This window comes from Dreissena polymorpha, chromosome 3 (genome assembly GCF_020536995.1).
Source record: "Dreissena polymorpha isolate Duluth1 chromosome 3, UMN_Dpol_1.0, whole genome shotgun sequence".
In the NCBI taxonomy this organism is placed as follows: Eukaryota; Metazoa; Mollusca; class Bivalvia; order Myida; family Dreissenidae; genus Dreissena; species Dreissena polymorpha.
Genome location: NC_068357.1, coordinates 38,367,363 through 38,384,156, shown reverse-complemented (window position 1 = coordinate 38,384,156; position 16,794 = coordinate 38,367,363). Strand labels below are relative to the sequence as shown.

General features: G+C 36.9%; 1 protein-coding gene across 1 annotated transcript in view; it reads right to left on the bottom strand.

Annotated features, from left to right (window-relative positions):
• Window positions 1-4,923: 4,923 nt before the first annotated feature.
• LOC127873693 (thyroid adenoma-associated protein homolog) overlaps window positions 4,924-16,794 on the bottom strand; it is a 53,705-nt gene continuing 41,834 nt past the window's right edge. The window contains exons 26-35 of the mRNA XM_052417624.1: window positions 14,375-14,561; window positions 13,632-13,826; window positions 10,903-11,153; window positions 9,721-9,870; window positions 9,051-9,156; window positions 7,834-7,866; window positions 7,412-7,618; window positions 6,655-6,778; window positions 5,654-5,787; window positions 4,924-5,256 (exon numbers count right to left, since the gene is read on the bottom strand). Of these exons, the coding sequence (XP_052273584.1) occupies window positions 5,197-5,256; window positions 5,654-5,787; window positions 6,655-6,778; window positions 7,412-7,618; window positions 7,834-7,866; window positions 9,051-9,156; window positions 9,721-9,870; window positions 10,903-11,153; window positions 13,632-13,826; window positions 14,375-14,561 (1,447 nt within the window). The 3' untranslated portion in view covers window positions 4,924-5,196. The remainder of the gene's footprint in view (window positions 5,257-5,653; window positions 5,788-6,654; window positions 6,779-7,411; window positions 7,619-7,833; window positions 7,867-9,050; window positions 9,157-9,720; window positions 9,871-10,902; window positions 11,154-13,631; window positions 13,827-14,374; window positions 14,562-16,794) is intronic.

Below are 16,794 nucleotides of genomic sequence, written 5' to 3'. Positions count from 1 at the left end.
GGGTTCGAATCCCGATCTGAACTTCGTAGATAAACTTGCGGCTGCAAGGCTGGCAACTGATAGCGTGACAATCTGTTTTGTGCGGGGTTTTGGGCTAACAGTTCAGTTCATCAGTTCGTTTACAATATACCGCTCGATATCATAATGAAATTTTAATTAAATGTAAATCTTTTTGAAATTTTGCTAAGCAAGTTAATCATGCTATTATACAGCATTGCAGTTTACCTATATATTTTTCAAATGGTCAGAATAGCTTAATTGGTAGAGCAACCCAGGCCGGTATCATTAGATGACTAATGGGTGGGTTTGGGTTCGAATCCCGATCTGACCGTCGTAGGTAAACTTGTGGTTGCAAGGCTGGCAACTGATAGTGTGACAATTTGTTTGGGGCGGGGATTCGGGCTAACCGTTCAATTCATCAGTTCGTAAGGTTACATGAAACCGTTTAATATGGCCTGTTTGTTGTTTAATTTCTGATTAACATATTTGACACAAATCGTGCAGTCCCGCTTTAACTCCTAATTTATGTTGGCTAGATTGCACCTTACCGGTACGCTGCCATCATGGATTCCTAAATTTGCGCAACTGAACACTAATTATAAGGGCTTGGGTTATAGTGCGTACCGGTAAAAAGCAATTGCCCCGGACTGTTTAGTTGCTCTTATCCGCAGTTGGTATTCAAACCATATATACTTCAGATGTGTGCCGAAATAAGGTGATTGTATCTATTTTACAAACAGCAGCTTTTGTGGACTTTTAAAAAATGAAGTTATTTAGTTACAAGGACTGTTTTGTTGCTCTTATCTGCAGTTGGTTTTCGAACCATATATGTTTCTTTCAGATTTGTGCAAAATAAGGGTTTATCTTCACTACACAGTCGGCAAATTATCACCATTTTACAAACAGAAGCTTTTGTGGGCTTTTCAAACATTACCTCGTGTGACCTTTTGAACTGACAATATACCGTTCTAAATCATAAAACAATTTCAATGAAATGTACATGTAATTCTGTGTAAAAGTTTTTCTAAGCAAGTTAATCATGCTATTCAACAGAATTGCAGTTTACCCATATATTTTTCAAAAGGTCAGAATAGCTTAATTGGTAGAGCAACCCAGGCCGGAATCATATCTAATTTAGATGGCTAATGGGGTGGTTTCGGGTTCGAATCCCGATCTGACCTTCGTAGGTAAATTGTGGTTGCAAGGCTGGCAACGGATAGTATGACAATCTGTTTTGGTGGGGTTTTGGGCAGTTCAGTTCATAAGGTCACATGACACCCTTTAATATGGCCCGTTTGTTGTTGAATTGCTGATAAAAATAATAATTAAAAGTTCATTTCCTTATTTTTTATAACAGTCTTTACGAATTCCAGGTTCTTCTGCTAGGAAGTGCCTTTAATGATTTAATTCAAATATTATCTGTATATAAGTTGTGTGTTAGTTTCTTCACGGAGCGTATATTGTATATTGTCATCTAGAGTCCGTGGTTTCTTCTATTACAGACTAATTGAGCTCGCTTTGATGCATCGCCTTATTTCATAGTATGCTTTCTCACAATATTTTTTACATATTTAGAAACAGTGGAAGAAAACCAAAAAAAAAACGGTACCAAAAATGTATGGTCGGTTAGAAAAGGGTGCTTTTATAGCCCCTTTTAGCTTTTCCGTGTTTTCCTCAAGACATTGTTTTGTGTACAAAACAAAACGGTATTTTTCGGTCAACTTTGACCGCGATTTACAGGTTGGCACTGACCCTGCCATAAAATATTTTAACATGGTTAGAAACTGTGGAGGTTCTTCTTTGCAACGGTACCATCATAATTAATATCGAATAAATAATGTTATATAACCCCTTTTTTTCTTTTCAGGGTTTTCTTTACGGCATTTGCGTGTGTAAAATAACGTTAAAACAGGCCGACTTTGTCCGCGATTTACAGATCGACTCTGACCCTGCGATAACATATTTTATATATGGTTAGAAACTGTGGAGGATCTTCTTTACAACGGTACCATTATAATTAATGTCGGACGAATAATAATGTTTTATAACCCCTTTTACCTTTTCCGGGTTTTCTTTACGGCATTTGCGTGTGTAAAAAAAGTTATAACAGGCCGACTTTGTCCGCGATTTACAGGCCGACTACGACCCTGCAATAAAATATTTTGACATGGTTAGAAACTCTGGAGGATCTTATTTACAACGGTACCATTATAATTAATATCGGACGAATAATAATGCATTTATAACCATTTATATCTTTTCCGGGTTTTACCTAAAAGATTTCCGGGTTTTATACCTGCCCTTATGATGGCCTTTCACAGTATTGTTTTTGTTTATGCTCCTCATAGGTTTACGACACATTAAACCAAGATGATAACTTTTCAGTAGAACGCACCGCGATGTAATCGACATACAAAGGCTGTGGTATTCTCTCTTTCTATGTCAACTCAACACATGGTCACAATTTGAAAACTAGAAAATTTGAATCGTTTCCGTTTCCGACAAAAACGCCACGCATCTGCAATTCTTTAAACAAATGGGCCTTTTCACGTTTTGGTAAATTGACATCAAAAAATGTTTCAGATTCGCAAATTTTCGTTGTAGTTATGATATTTGTGATGAAACAGTAATACTGAACATTAACCATGCTCTAAAATATGCATTTTATGCATCTTTTGACGATTTTAAAACGTACAAATTATAAAGCGTTGCAACGCGAAACGATTGAATAATTTGGTTCTGTTGTTGTCGTTATATTTTGGAGATACTACAAGGATTGTTTGTAAAAAGTATAAAGATTCATCACTAATTTTAAGGATGGCCGATAGGTCTAAGCGATAGACTTTTACACAGCCCAGTTGAGGATTTCTTCTTTTCTTTCTTTCTTTAATTTCATTCTTGTTTTTTTTACTGGAGCTTTTTAGGTTTCCGGACGTTTCACCCCCAAGACGTTTCCTCCCCTAGACGTTTCTCCCCCAAGACGTTTCCTCCCCAGACGTTTCCCCCCCCCCCCACTTTGGTTTAAGTGCAGACGTTTCCCCCCAATAAATGTATGATTGTTTGGTTGAAGTTTATTCTTGATTTATTATCAAAATAATTATTTTGTTTATGAAGTTTTCAATTAACTTTTAACTGATTAAAGGGCCTGTATATTGCACCCATAATCTAGCTGTTATCTTGTGTACTTCACTTGCTCATCTAATCAATGCTTGTTTATTGCACCCTAAGTGCCTAATATCTTGTATAATGGTAGGTGTGGTTGTTATTTAATATTAGCCAAATGATGAAAATGCTGTCACATTTTTTTGGCTACAAATTAAATTAATTTTTAAATTGGAAGGTAAATGGTATTAATAAAGATCTATGACACACTGATAGTTATTTATCAAAATTATTTTTGAGAACTACAATTCAATACTTGCTGTAATAAATTATAATTTTAATGTCATATAACAACTTTATTTACTCAAAATAAAAATCAAAATATGTTATAGTTATTATTCATTCTTAAAAATCATAACTTATGGCTTATCTTCATTATAACACTGCATTATGTGAATTGGGAATATATTTTAATTAGTCAGGACTCAACTAACATCGTTTTTTTACACATTAAATGCACTCAATTAATATACTAATACTTTATTTTCAATTTATTACAAATAACTACTGCTAATATACATTTACATATTATGCAGACGTTTCACCCCCATTTTGGGGGTGAAATGTCTGGGGAGGAAACGTCTGGGGAGGAAACGTCTTGGGGGAGAAACATCTGCCACCCAGCTTTTTAGATCCCATGTTTACTTTTATCAATATAAAGCATTTCACGACAAACTTCAATACATGTCGAACTCTGTGAAAATGCCCCTTTAAACAAGGACTTCTCGTTTTCTTTCTTCCTTCGTGGAGCCAAAAAAATGATTGCAATTGGAGAAATCCGGTCTGTCACATCAGCATAAGCATTTGCAATATTGGTGATGTGCAATAAGCAATTTTCCCAGTTGCACATGAATTCGGTGCACTTTGAGCCATGCAGTGATGATAAGATTTATATCCGGTAACTGATGTATTCACTCTGTTTAAATGTGTACAATAATAATAATGTAACTATCATCGAGGACTCAAAACACGTACATGTTTGGAAAATTGAGATCATTTTTTCCACAACTATAGGCGTGCCTGTATAAACAAGAGTTCCGCGGTCGGAGACATATGTATCAAGCCAATCGGTCAATACGTTGACGAGTTATTGATCTGAAACAATTTCACACTAATGTTGACAGTGACCTTGACCTTTGTTATAGTGACTCAAATTTCAATAGGGTTCATCTTCTGTCCAAGACCGATGCACAAGGGAAGTTTAAAGCCCATTGGTCGATTCGTTGACGAGTTATTGATCAAAAGCGATTTTCCCACTTATTGTGACAGTGACCATGACCTTTGACCAAGTAACCCCAATTTCAATAGGGATCATCTACTGTCCAAGTCCAATGCACATGGATAGTATCAAGCCAATCGATCAATTTGTTGACGAGTTATTGATCGGAAACGATTTTCACACTTATTGTGGCCTTGACCTTTGACCAAGTGACCCCAATTTCAATAGATGTCATCTACTGTCCAAGGCCAAAGCACATGTGAAATATCAAGCCAATCGGTGAATTTGCTGATGAGTTATAGATTGGAAACGATTTTCACACTTACTGTGACAGTAACCTTTACCTTTGACCTAGTGACCCAAATTTCAATAGGGGTCATCAACTATAAAAGGCCTGTCAAGTATCAAGCTCATCGGTCAAATCGTTGACGAATAATTGATCGGAGAAGAACTGGTATAACGACAGACTGACCGACATCCAGTAAAACAATATACCCCCTCTTCTTCGAAAGGGGGCATAACAATTAAAAACTAATGCATCGTTCAAAATATTTTTTGTCTAATTGATGATGACATATTAACTCATGCTGCAAGCTTGTTTTAAAATAAATTTATATCGATAACTGTTTTTAACATTGAAAGAGGTGCCCGAAAATTTCAAATTGATTAAATCGATTATTGTTTATCAATTATTTCCTTGAGTTGTACAATCAGGGTTTGTTTAAACGCATCTCAGGTCAACAACAGTGCTATACGTTGAAAATTCTTATCTACGGCGCTGATCGTATCTGCGAGTTGAAAAAACTTGATTCTCCTTAAATGGTAGAAAGGCTTGAAGGAAGGGCTGTATAAACAGCAGGAGGCAATCTGTGCATCTGAAAACGAAACAAAAATCAACTTGTAAAGTTTTATAGTAGAAAAACATTTAACACCAACAAGTGTGGTTTGCTTTTGTAACTGGCCGACAATTGTATGAAAAATAAATATTCGCCCAATTTGTACACATAGACATAAAGGTGCACACAAACACATGTTACGTCTCGGTGGACAAAGGTCATTTCTGAAAAACTTATAGACCAAACTTGTTATTACAGGGACCTAAAAGATTACAAGGACAAAAAGGTCCCTGGTTTAAAAAATCAGAAGTTTAAATTGAATTTTAATGCATTAGTTTTAATTAAATTTTATTTGTACACACAACATAAGTATCAAAATATATATACTATAACCAGTAATACAGTAAAACGCTTATTTAAAAGCCCACAAGCGTACCTGTAAGTTTGACACTAATTCTCGTATAGTCTTACTCTCAGCCACATCCAAGTGTTTCACTATATCACATGTGAGAAAAACTTCCAAGGTATTCGAAACAACAACACTGTCATCAAACACGCTGAAAACCTCTCCTGCAAACACAACCATACAAACAAAATAGAGATTGCCGATTCTTCCACTAAAAGGCACTGGTCATGTTTTTGTCGTAAACATGCACAAACAGAACCATTAACAAAGGAAATACTTCATGCTCTTTAATTCTAAATGTATGGAATACACACAATAAAGTTTTAAACCAAAACTTAGTGCGTATAATGATCATTATTAACAAGAGGACAAAAATCCCTGAAAGCCAAAGGAACTGAGCTGTTCTGTGTTGCTTTTATGATGTTTCTGTTACTATTTTAGAAATCAGCCGATTAATAATTACAAAATATTTTTACCAATTTTCATGACAATAGGGCAAAAACTTAACCTAGAGAGTTTAACTTCACAAGGTTTCAATATAGCCATATAAGAAAATCTGCCCCGCAAGCATGTATTTTCGAACTTGGCTATGATTTCATGAACACTTATGTTCTATGCATATTTCACAATGCTTGAAGAAAATGCGACTTCTAGAGCTCATAAGCTATTATCCAGTCCTTGTAGTTAACAAAACTTATCATATTGAAGCTTCTACAAAAGTTCTAAATTCTGTAAAGTAGTTTCTGATTAATAGACCTGACAAGAAGGAGTGACCAATTGAAAAAATGACTAGTAATGGTGACAATATCCTTGACATAAAAATGTTCCAGAGCACAATAAATTTAAAGACTTTATTTAAATACTGCAATCCTGGTCTTTAAAGCAGAATAATTCAACCTTCATGAAAAAGATCCTTCCCTTAAATAATAATATATATATTAAAAGTGAAATCAGTGTGAACTGGCATTCAAACAAAATTTACACAAGCATTGATATCCACCGAATTTCATCATTGGACATAAGCCGCATACCATGTGCTGATTGGTTCAGAAGGCCATGAAGTGTATGGAGACTTTGTACCAGGCAGCTACACTGATTGTTAGCTACTGTTACTGGTAGTTGTCTCCCTTCTTTGTTACACTGTTCCATAATAGCCTGCATGAAAAATAACAATGACAAGCAGAAAATACTATGATGGACATTGACAGATGTGCATCACATTCAAACAGGGGACCCACATTTTCTGAGTCTCTTATTTGAAGCATTTTTCCAGTACAACATTCATGCAACAGAAATATATTTTCAAATTATTTATTATAGAGATTGCTTTTTAATAATAACACTGAAATAAACTATACTATACATGACTTTGACCATTCTTATTATTCAATTCAACCTGTTCAAATGATTGTTTTTTAATTGCAATAATGTTTTTAAACCAAAATTTATTTAACTTTCTGAAATTATTACACAACTTCAAAACAGAGTTCTTTGCCATTTTATTTATCAAAGATTTATTAAATCATGCTGTTATTAAACATTGGATTATAAACCCTTAACTCAGTCCTTGAGTAAACAGAATCAATTGGTCAATTCTTTGACACCATATTTAGCCTTTTAAGGTGGCCTGACTAAGGAAAAAAACTGCCAGACTACTGTCAATTTATTTATATTTACTTTCTTATAGGAACCAGACTCAAAATCACTTCAATAAGCGTTAGGGTTTCAATGCATTCAAGCTTAAATATATAGGTTATTTACTTAATAACTTAATATAGGCCTACAGACCTTGATACACCTGTGTACTTCAAAACTGTTGTAGATCCTCTCCGCGAAGAAGCTGTTGTCCTCGTGGTCAAACAGTTGGCTAAAGCGTCCTGTTACTCTCTCCTTTAGAACTGAGGCCAGGTCATTGTTGGGTGTCAAATGGTCAAACAGAAACTGAACACATGTTGGGTAGTTTGAGAAAGCACTTGAGAAATACTGAAGCAACCCCTGGGAAATATAAAAGAGGATGAACAGAATCCTTAATATAATATGAAAAAGATAAAGTAGGATTTATTTTCATTAATCCTTAAATCTAATTATTAAGTTTAAAACTAAAAGTTTCTAAATGTCTGACAAATGTACACAAAATTGGTTGAATTAAACAAATACGTTTTTAACATTTCATATATAATAATTTCTAATTGACTTTAAAAATGACTTACTGCAAAACACAGATTGCTATGCAAACTTGGATACTGAAACAAAAAAGTTACTTTATTAAAAATTCATAAAAATCAGACATACCTTATTAAAATACTAAACAAACAAAACACAATTTCATATCAATAAGATTCAAATCAATAAGAATAGTGAACAAAAAAAAACAACAAATAATGTAATAATGTAGAGCTACATGTCTGATGACAATGGAAAGGCAATTATTATTCCTACAAAGTTTTTATATTGTCTGTGCTACATACCCATGTATCTTTCTGACCCAAAAGAGTGACTTAACCTTCAATTTTTTTTATTTTTTTTTTTAAATTTATTTATGGAACAACTTTTGAAATTCTCAAGTGGTATATGAATGTTCATTACAATTAATTTTACTTCCAGTTTTATTTTACACCAGAACATTTAACAATAGGCAATAATTCTATAAATACAAGTATCAATAAATGAGTTGTGTTTCTTGTAATCCACACATCCTCACAAAGACCAATGTGATTTTATAAAATGTTATTTGAATCCCTCTAATTCTTGATGACAAATGATCCGCACAATAAAATACAACTGTGAAATGGGCTCTTCACAACTCAAGTAGTAAGGGAAATAACTCCAAAAACACTGAAGACAGAGTTATTGTTATTGCACTCTGCACATACCCACGTAGCTCTCTACAAATCTATGAAGTTTAATTATAATGTATAAAATTGTAATGGTAGCTCTATTAAAGAGTGAACAAGAAAGTTAACAAAGAGCAATTACTCTGCTAATATTGAAGAGCTAGTAATGGTACTTTTACAATTCATTTACTCTCAAAGCACTAAATCAGTCTATGACATTTCATTTTTCACATGCTTTTTCACAAGGAAGAAATAGGTCTTTCTCGACTTCCTCTTTTAGTCATCTATCAATATATAAAGCTTTATTAAATCCCCTTCAATATTTTATTAATTTATGCACGACACATGAAAAATTAACAAAGGGCCATAATCCTGTATTTACTGCAGAGAGAAATTATCTTCCTTCAGGAAAGAATTTTATCTAAAAGCCATCTATGTATAAATGAATTATTCATGTAAATACCTTCAATACTAGACATATGCTTTACAGAATGGACGGACAGTACAATTACTGTATGCTTCCCTTAAGAAACGAAAGAATTTTGTTGCTGTTGAAAAGTTTTCATACTCTGATTGAAGGAATAGTTTCTCACCTGGGATATTTTGGCATCATTTAGCATCTGTGAGACAAATACACAAGCTTCTGTGCGAATGTCTGAGTCCTCATCCTGAATCAGCGTAAAACAGGCGCTCATTAAACTGAAAGAAACATGCACAAACTTAAAAATGCTAAAATTAATCTTAACAAGAATCTGATATTTATGGATTTAATTAAGGCTTTTATGGTAAAATTAACATAACATTACCACGAGCAACTGTATATTCTAAATGCTTAACTTAAACAAGAGATTGCCAAGCAATATGGTCCCCTACCGGTGAAACTCCACCATTGTCAGTAAAAAAATATTTTTTGTACATTTGTTGCCATAGCAAACACAATTTTTGACGTAGGAACAAAATGAACTGACGTGCATAATCTCCATATTGCCATCTGTCCATGTGTCATGTTTCATGAAAAAATATGAAGAACTTTTTTAGTTATCGCAGGATCCAGAAAAGTGTGACGGACTGACAGACTGACAGACAGACTGATAAGACTGACAGACTGACACACAGAGCGCAAACCATAAGTCCCCTCCAGTTTCACGGGAACGGGACAATAAATAACATCTTTCATTAAAAGATAAAAAAAACACAATATTGTTTTATTCTCAACCAATCAACTAGAGCTTGAAGATACAATGTACATTCATTAATTCTTACTCCACAGTGTGGTTCCCAGGAGGTGTTACCAACAGTAGCCTGGAACCAGCTATCTGCAGTGCTCTGGCAGCTGATAGACGCTCAGTCTCATTGGTTCCCAGACTGCACTGCTTCACACGGGAACAGAACTCTGCAACTGACAGCGAGCAACTGAAATGCAATTGTACTTAATAAGATATGTGTCTCTTAATTAGAACCAAAATGTCGGAGCACAAGTTAAGACACTGGCTAATATGTTAGGTTTCATTACTCTAGCAGCAATACTTTTTTTTTTAATCCAATAGATCAACAAACTATGTGCCCTTTTGTTGCATCCTTGTAGTCGCAAGCATGAACTCATGTTCAACACAAGAAATACTTGAAAGTTATTATATTACTGCAATAGGATACCAATTTGAAATAAACTTGTCTTGAAGTTTAAACTTTGAAGTAACTGTAATAGCTTATATAAAAATTATATAAAACAAGACTATGAGTGGAACTGAAGGATACCTCCAGTGTGCACTTTGTCAATGGATGGATCTACTATGTATTTAAAAACTATCATTCAAGGGGCAATAAGACCTCAAAAACTGATTGGAGGGAACAATAAGCCAATATTTGCATGTCCGCCCTATAGGGATACTGAATATAAAATTTCATTTGTCTAATTCTTATTATAAGTTACTCTGACCTCATATGTTATAAATAAACAGGTAATAATTCCCTAAAATTATTAGAGCAAAACAACATGAAAATTAAACGAATGTCTACTAAATAGGGATGCTGCATATGATACTCATAAAATTTGGGTAATTTATGTCCTAGATCAAACAAGGGAGGAAACTATTATCCAACAGGCAATATCTCCCTTTAAAAATGACCAAAATATGCTAATGTCAACCCTTGAGGAAAGTGCTTATAAAGATTTATCAAATCTGGGTCATAAGTTCCAAAGATCTTGTGCGGAAACAATATAAAAATATGACACAATAATAGTCAAAGGGATGTTATTCCCTGAAATGTCACAGGACCAGACGAGTTGACAATGATTTGCATGTTCACTCTGTAGGAATGCTGCATAACAAGTTTCATCATAAGTGTTTGAGATCTTGCCTGGTCAATGTAAAGTAAGACAGACAGAAGGATGGACTCCACTTTTATAGAGCATTTAATTTTATAAACATAAAATCTTGCATAAACCTGTTTGTTGGCAGCCCATGAAGTTCCATCATAAAACCAGCGTGCTCTATGCCAATCGCCTCCACCACTATCATAAGAGAGGAGTGGCCTGTAAAGTCCCACACAAGAGGGTCCAGAGTGCAACTCCCCAATGTCTCAAAGGTATCCAAATTCCGAGTGTCATACTTTAGGTTCAACCTAGCAACCAGGTCTAGGATCTGATAACAGTTTTGAAGGTAAGTTTCCATGCAGAAAGCTTCGGCAAGCTGGTCCTGAAACACACAAGAAGAGTCCCATGTTAGCGCTTAAGTGCTCACCTGATATCTAGGTTCAACAAAAAGAACAAAAGATTTGATCTGGTTAATTTGTTTTGGTTGACTGTGATCCTTTTTTAACTTAGCCTAGATATGATTAATATTAACTTTCAGTCTAAGTTTTAGCTTAATTAGGTCACAATTGAGGAATTTCTTTCTCTCAGTTGAGCTAACATGTGGATAAGATTTCAAATATAAACAGTACAGCTCATCAAGAATAGACCTTGATGTTCACTATTAAACTATGCCAAGGACGGTCCCAAGCCCGTGCTGAAAAAGGAGGAGGGTTGGGCGTGGGGCTAGCAACTCCATCCCGTGAAAAAATGCTTGCTACGGAAACTACAAGGGAACAAGCGACAAACGGCGCCGGGAGTGAAGCAGACCAGGCAACTGGACTTATGAAGGATGGGGATCAAAGCCGCAAGGACGTCCCCACCCCGATTGCGGAACTCTTGACGCCAAAGCGATGGATCAGAGTTGGATGTTGGAACGTGCGAACACTCTACCTGACTGGAAAGCTAGCGCAAGTGGTGAGTGAGCTGAACCGATACAACCTGACCCTAATGGGAGTAACAGAAGCAAGATGGACTGGCTCTGGCAAGCAGAAGGTGAGTTCCGGAGAAGTCAGGAAGAAATCTGGTCAGGAAGAACTGACAATGACCATCGGGAAGGAGTTGCCGTCATCATCAGCAAGAGCAAGGCCAACACCATGCTACAGTGGAAACCTGTGAACGAGCGCCTGCTGAACGTCAGGATGAACTCCACGTACGCCAAGCTGTCTGTTGTTGTGGCCTACGCACCAATAGACGATGCGGAAGAAGAGGACAAGGATGCATTCTACGACGCCCTTCAAAGTGTTTTAGAGGACATCCCCCAACACGACATGCTGATGTTGCTCGGCGACTTCAATGCTAAGGTTGGCTGCAACAACAAAGACAGAGAGAGGACCATGGGACGACATGGAATGGGTGTGATCACCGACAATGGGGAGAGACTAGTCAACTTCTGTCAACGGACTGACTTGGTAATAGGAGGGACCCTGTTCGCGCACAAGGAGATCCACAAACTAACATGGACATCACCGGACGGCAGGACCCAGAACCAGATCGACCACATCATCATCAACGGTCGGTGGAGGCACTCTCTGCAGGACGTGCGTGTGATGCGACATGCAGACATCGGCAGGGACCATAGTCTTCTGGTGGCCAAGGTGACTTTGAAGCTCAGGAAAGCCAAGACAGGAGACATCAAGAACCAACGCTATGATGTCGTTAAGTTGAAAGACCCAAAAGTGAAAGAAAAGTTTAGGTTAACCCTCAAGAATAGATTCAGTATTTAGGAAGATGAGGCTGCACTGACCATCGAAGGCTTCAACAGAGTAATGAAAGAAACAGGAGAGGAAGGTCTGGGCTTCAGAAAAAGCAAGAAGACAGAATGGATCTCAGAAGAAACGTGGTCTCATATAGAAGAAAGAAGACAGAAAAAAAGAAAAAACGCTGACCTCGCTGCTAGATGACCTGGACTAAGCCAAAATTATCGGGCTACTTGCTAGCAGGAACCAGGACATCCAGCAGAAGACACAACAGTTGGCACTGACAGCAAGCACCATAGGTCTCAGGGTCAACATTGGAAAGACTCAGGTAATGAGGAAGAACACCAGAGTGGGCGTCCCAATCACCATCAATGACCAGCCTCTGCAAGATGTGGACGATGCCATTTACCTGGGCAGCAAGGTCACCACAGATGGAGACAGTGCAAGGGAGATCAACACGAGGATCAGCAAAGCCAACTAAGCCTTCGCGATGATGAAGCCCATCTGGAGGACCACAAGTCTTAGCATGCACACCAAGCTCCACATCTTCAAGAGCAACGTGCTAAGCGTCCTTCTATATGGGTCTGAGTGCTGGAAGACCACTGCTACCATCGAGCGCAAACTGGAAGTCTTCCAGAACAAGTGCCTACGACGGATCATGAAAGTCTTCTGGCCAAACATGATGACGAACATGGAACTGCGTGGAAGAGCTGGCGCAAACAGCATTGCTGGGACCATCGCTTTGAGGAGATGGAGATGGCTAGGCCACGTCTGCAGAGTGCCACCCAACTCACTACCCAGGGTGGCACTGAGATGGACTCCACAGGGGAAAAGAAACCGTGGACGACCGAAAGAGACGTGGCGCCGAACCGTGGAGCGAGAGCTCAAGAACAGAGGCCTCACTCTGCAGACAGCACCTGCAACAGCAGATGACAGAACAAAGTGGCGCTCCCTTGCCGTCGCCTCAAGCACCAGACGGCGCAGAGAGAATTGAATTGAATTGTTCACTATTAAGTCACTAAAGATTGTTTGGTCTTCTTTGCGGACAAAACAACCCTTGACCGCATATTGCATGAGACTCATTTTTGCATGACATGGCTCATACAAATTTGTGTCTAACTTACTATGATCTCATATGGGTCATCAATATCCAGCTCATCTAAGCTGTCACATAAGAATTGCAAACAGGCTTTCCTGGTCTCGAGGTTGTCAGCTGACATTAACTGGCCAATCAGAGTGCATGTGCTCTTCCCAGAATGCACACTGGCTGCCAACAGGAAGTGGACACCTGCCTGGCAGACTACGCTGTCACCAATGATCTGAAAATACATATTGAAGAAAGATTTCAACAAAAAGTCAATGTTAATGTCTCCCTACCAAATATATAAGGGTCACGAAAAATTGGTATGATTGGTATAAACTATGTAAACTATGTACACACAAAGCAACAATAATGATTGAAACAATAGCTGTATTTGTGAACATAATGCCCCTGAAAAATAATAAAGACTAAGGCCTGTAGCAAAACTTTATCTTGATTTTTGAGTCATGTCAATAGACTCGCATATAAAAACTAAGGTCAATATCTACAAGCGTTTAGGACAAAACTCTGGAAACAGCATGCAGGAGATATAGACAGACAAGGTTTACAAATTGCTGGAATAAAAAGATAAAAACAAAACCTTTGAATTTATTTTATTCAAGTATTGGCTGGGAAAATTATGTTTGCTACATGTGTTGCAATTAGAAGCAAATAACATCTTTTTTTCTTTCTTATTTTAGTAAGATCTTTCTCCATCAAGTTCAACAGTATTTAAATTGCATGTTTAATAGGACTGAAATAATCTAAAAAAACAAGGGTACTGACTTTTTTATCCTGGAGGCAGATTTTGCTTACTGCCTCCACAAGATGTGCAGGTACATCCACATCTTGGAGACACTTTAGGAGGGTTGTTAAGATCTGTAGATAGAGCCCTGACACAATGCCATTGGTTGAGTTGAGCAACCACGCCTTCCCTACAAGCTCCTGCCACACGGCATGTACACTGGTGGCACTGTCAAGAAAGTGTTTGTGTTTGTTCAAGTTTTTTTAGATTTAAAGAATTTCCTGACAGATATTTATGCACTATCTCACGTTCGGAGAACACAAAATCCACTACATATTCTACAGCAGACAAAGCGACATGGCCAACAGAAAAAGGGCTAAAGCTAGTCACAGTCAATATTCCTTCCATAATGATCACATACACATCCAGAAGTACAATTTGAGCAAACTCCACCCAGCAATTGGAGGAATTTATCAGAAAGACCATTTTGGAAGTGTATATATATATTCTACAATTTGGATCTAATTATTCTACAGTGGAAAAACAGACAAAGGGAGCAGGCTGTCAAGTGACCTTTTTTCAAAAAGTAGGAAAAAATAGGAACTACTTTTGCAAGAAAAGTAGGAAAAAAGTAGGAAAAAGTAGGAACTTTTCCCTCAAAAGTAGGAATACATAATACTTATTTTTTAGACACAGGTCCAGGAAACATAGCTTGAAACAGAGCAGGAGTGCCATCACAAGTTCTGTATGGATACCCACTTGAAGCTACCTTAAGGGCCCAGAAGATTTCAGCCTTTTGTACCTGTTCCTTGTGTGATGGATGTACTTGCATACAGATAGATTTATCCCCACAACCCTGAGAGCTGCTTGGCTTTTGGGCACTTCCAAACAAACGCTTTTGTGAATTATCATGCATGTATTTCATGTTTTCCCTGTGTTTTTATCCATCTGCATGACTTATAAGTTGATTAGCACCAGAATTACTACAAGATGGACTTCATTCAGACAGTACAATATCTTGCAAACTCATTGCCGGTATCTCTCTTGCACCATGATCCCAGTGTTTTTCCACTGTTGTCCAACTTCTCCATCCATGAAGGGTTAAACTTTGTTTTCCCACTAGGAATTTTAGCACTTATAGTGTATCTATGATAATTAAGTTTCAAGCAAAGCTACCCTGATAAAGAAGTATACATGTAATTAGATGCTGTTCATTTTGGTGTATCATCAAATAAGTGGTTAGAGGTCTTCTGTGTATCGATATAAAAATGGTAATTATATTGTGTATGTTATATCCTTAAGCAGAAGACCAAATTTATTTAGTGATACACCAACTTGTTGTACAAGATTAATACTAGTATATAAAGCAGTGTAAATGCTCTGCTACAGCTACATTGTGAAACCTTTAAATTGACGATAGGGTGCAGTTATAATGACTTAAGTTACATTCAAAATGACTGGTCATTGCAGAGCAGATTATGCAACTGGAGATAGGACCTTATCACCTGACATCTTTTATGACAGCATTGATTGGGCAATGAAACAGTTGCACTACATTGTTTATTCCAGTTTCAAATAATGGCTTTTACATTATTGATGACTTTGCGGGAGTGTAATAATGCTGTTTAATAATTTTAATACTTCGCTTTAAACCTTGAAGTTACCTCACTAGCAATGGCATCATTAGACAAGAATTGTGTTTGTCCGAAACACAATGCCCACTATTGCGCAGCTTTGAAATAAAATTTCAATATATCATTTGGCAGGTTTAGAAATTATCTCCCTTGATTGTATTTTTTAACTTTTGACTTTGAAGGATGACCTTCACCTTTCACCACTCAAAATGTGCAGCTTCATGAGATACACATGCATGCCAAATATCAAGTTGCTATCTTCAATATTGCAAAAGTTATGGCCCATATTAAAGTTTTCGGACGGACACACACACACAGACAGACAGACAAACGGACTGACAGTACAACTGCAATATGCCACCCTACCGGGAGCATAAAAATGTATCAGGGCATTTAGGCTCTGTGCATTTATCTTTAATTAATAAACCTGATGTACCTATGATATCAATAGAACATCATATCCGTTGTCATGTAATACAGAATTTATTACATTATATTTGTAAACGATGAAAACTCGGCAAAGCATCAGTTTTATCTTTTTTCCAATAACTTGTGTAATAAATTCCATATTACATAACCACTCATACAATACATGTATCTCTATATCTCTACATTCCAAACAGCAATATCATGTAAACATGCATAAGGTTTGGTCAAATTGTTGTCAATGGAAACAAAATAAAACTGGAATAAACAATGGGTTCCCTCAGCTCTTGCATCACTGGGAACTGTGTAAGGTAGTGAAGTCTGCAGTGTACAAATGCTAAGTAAGTAAACAAGGCACTATTGTTACTTTAAAAAAAAACTTGTCAATAATTTTAAAAGTT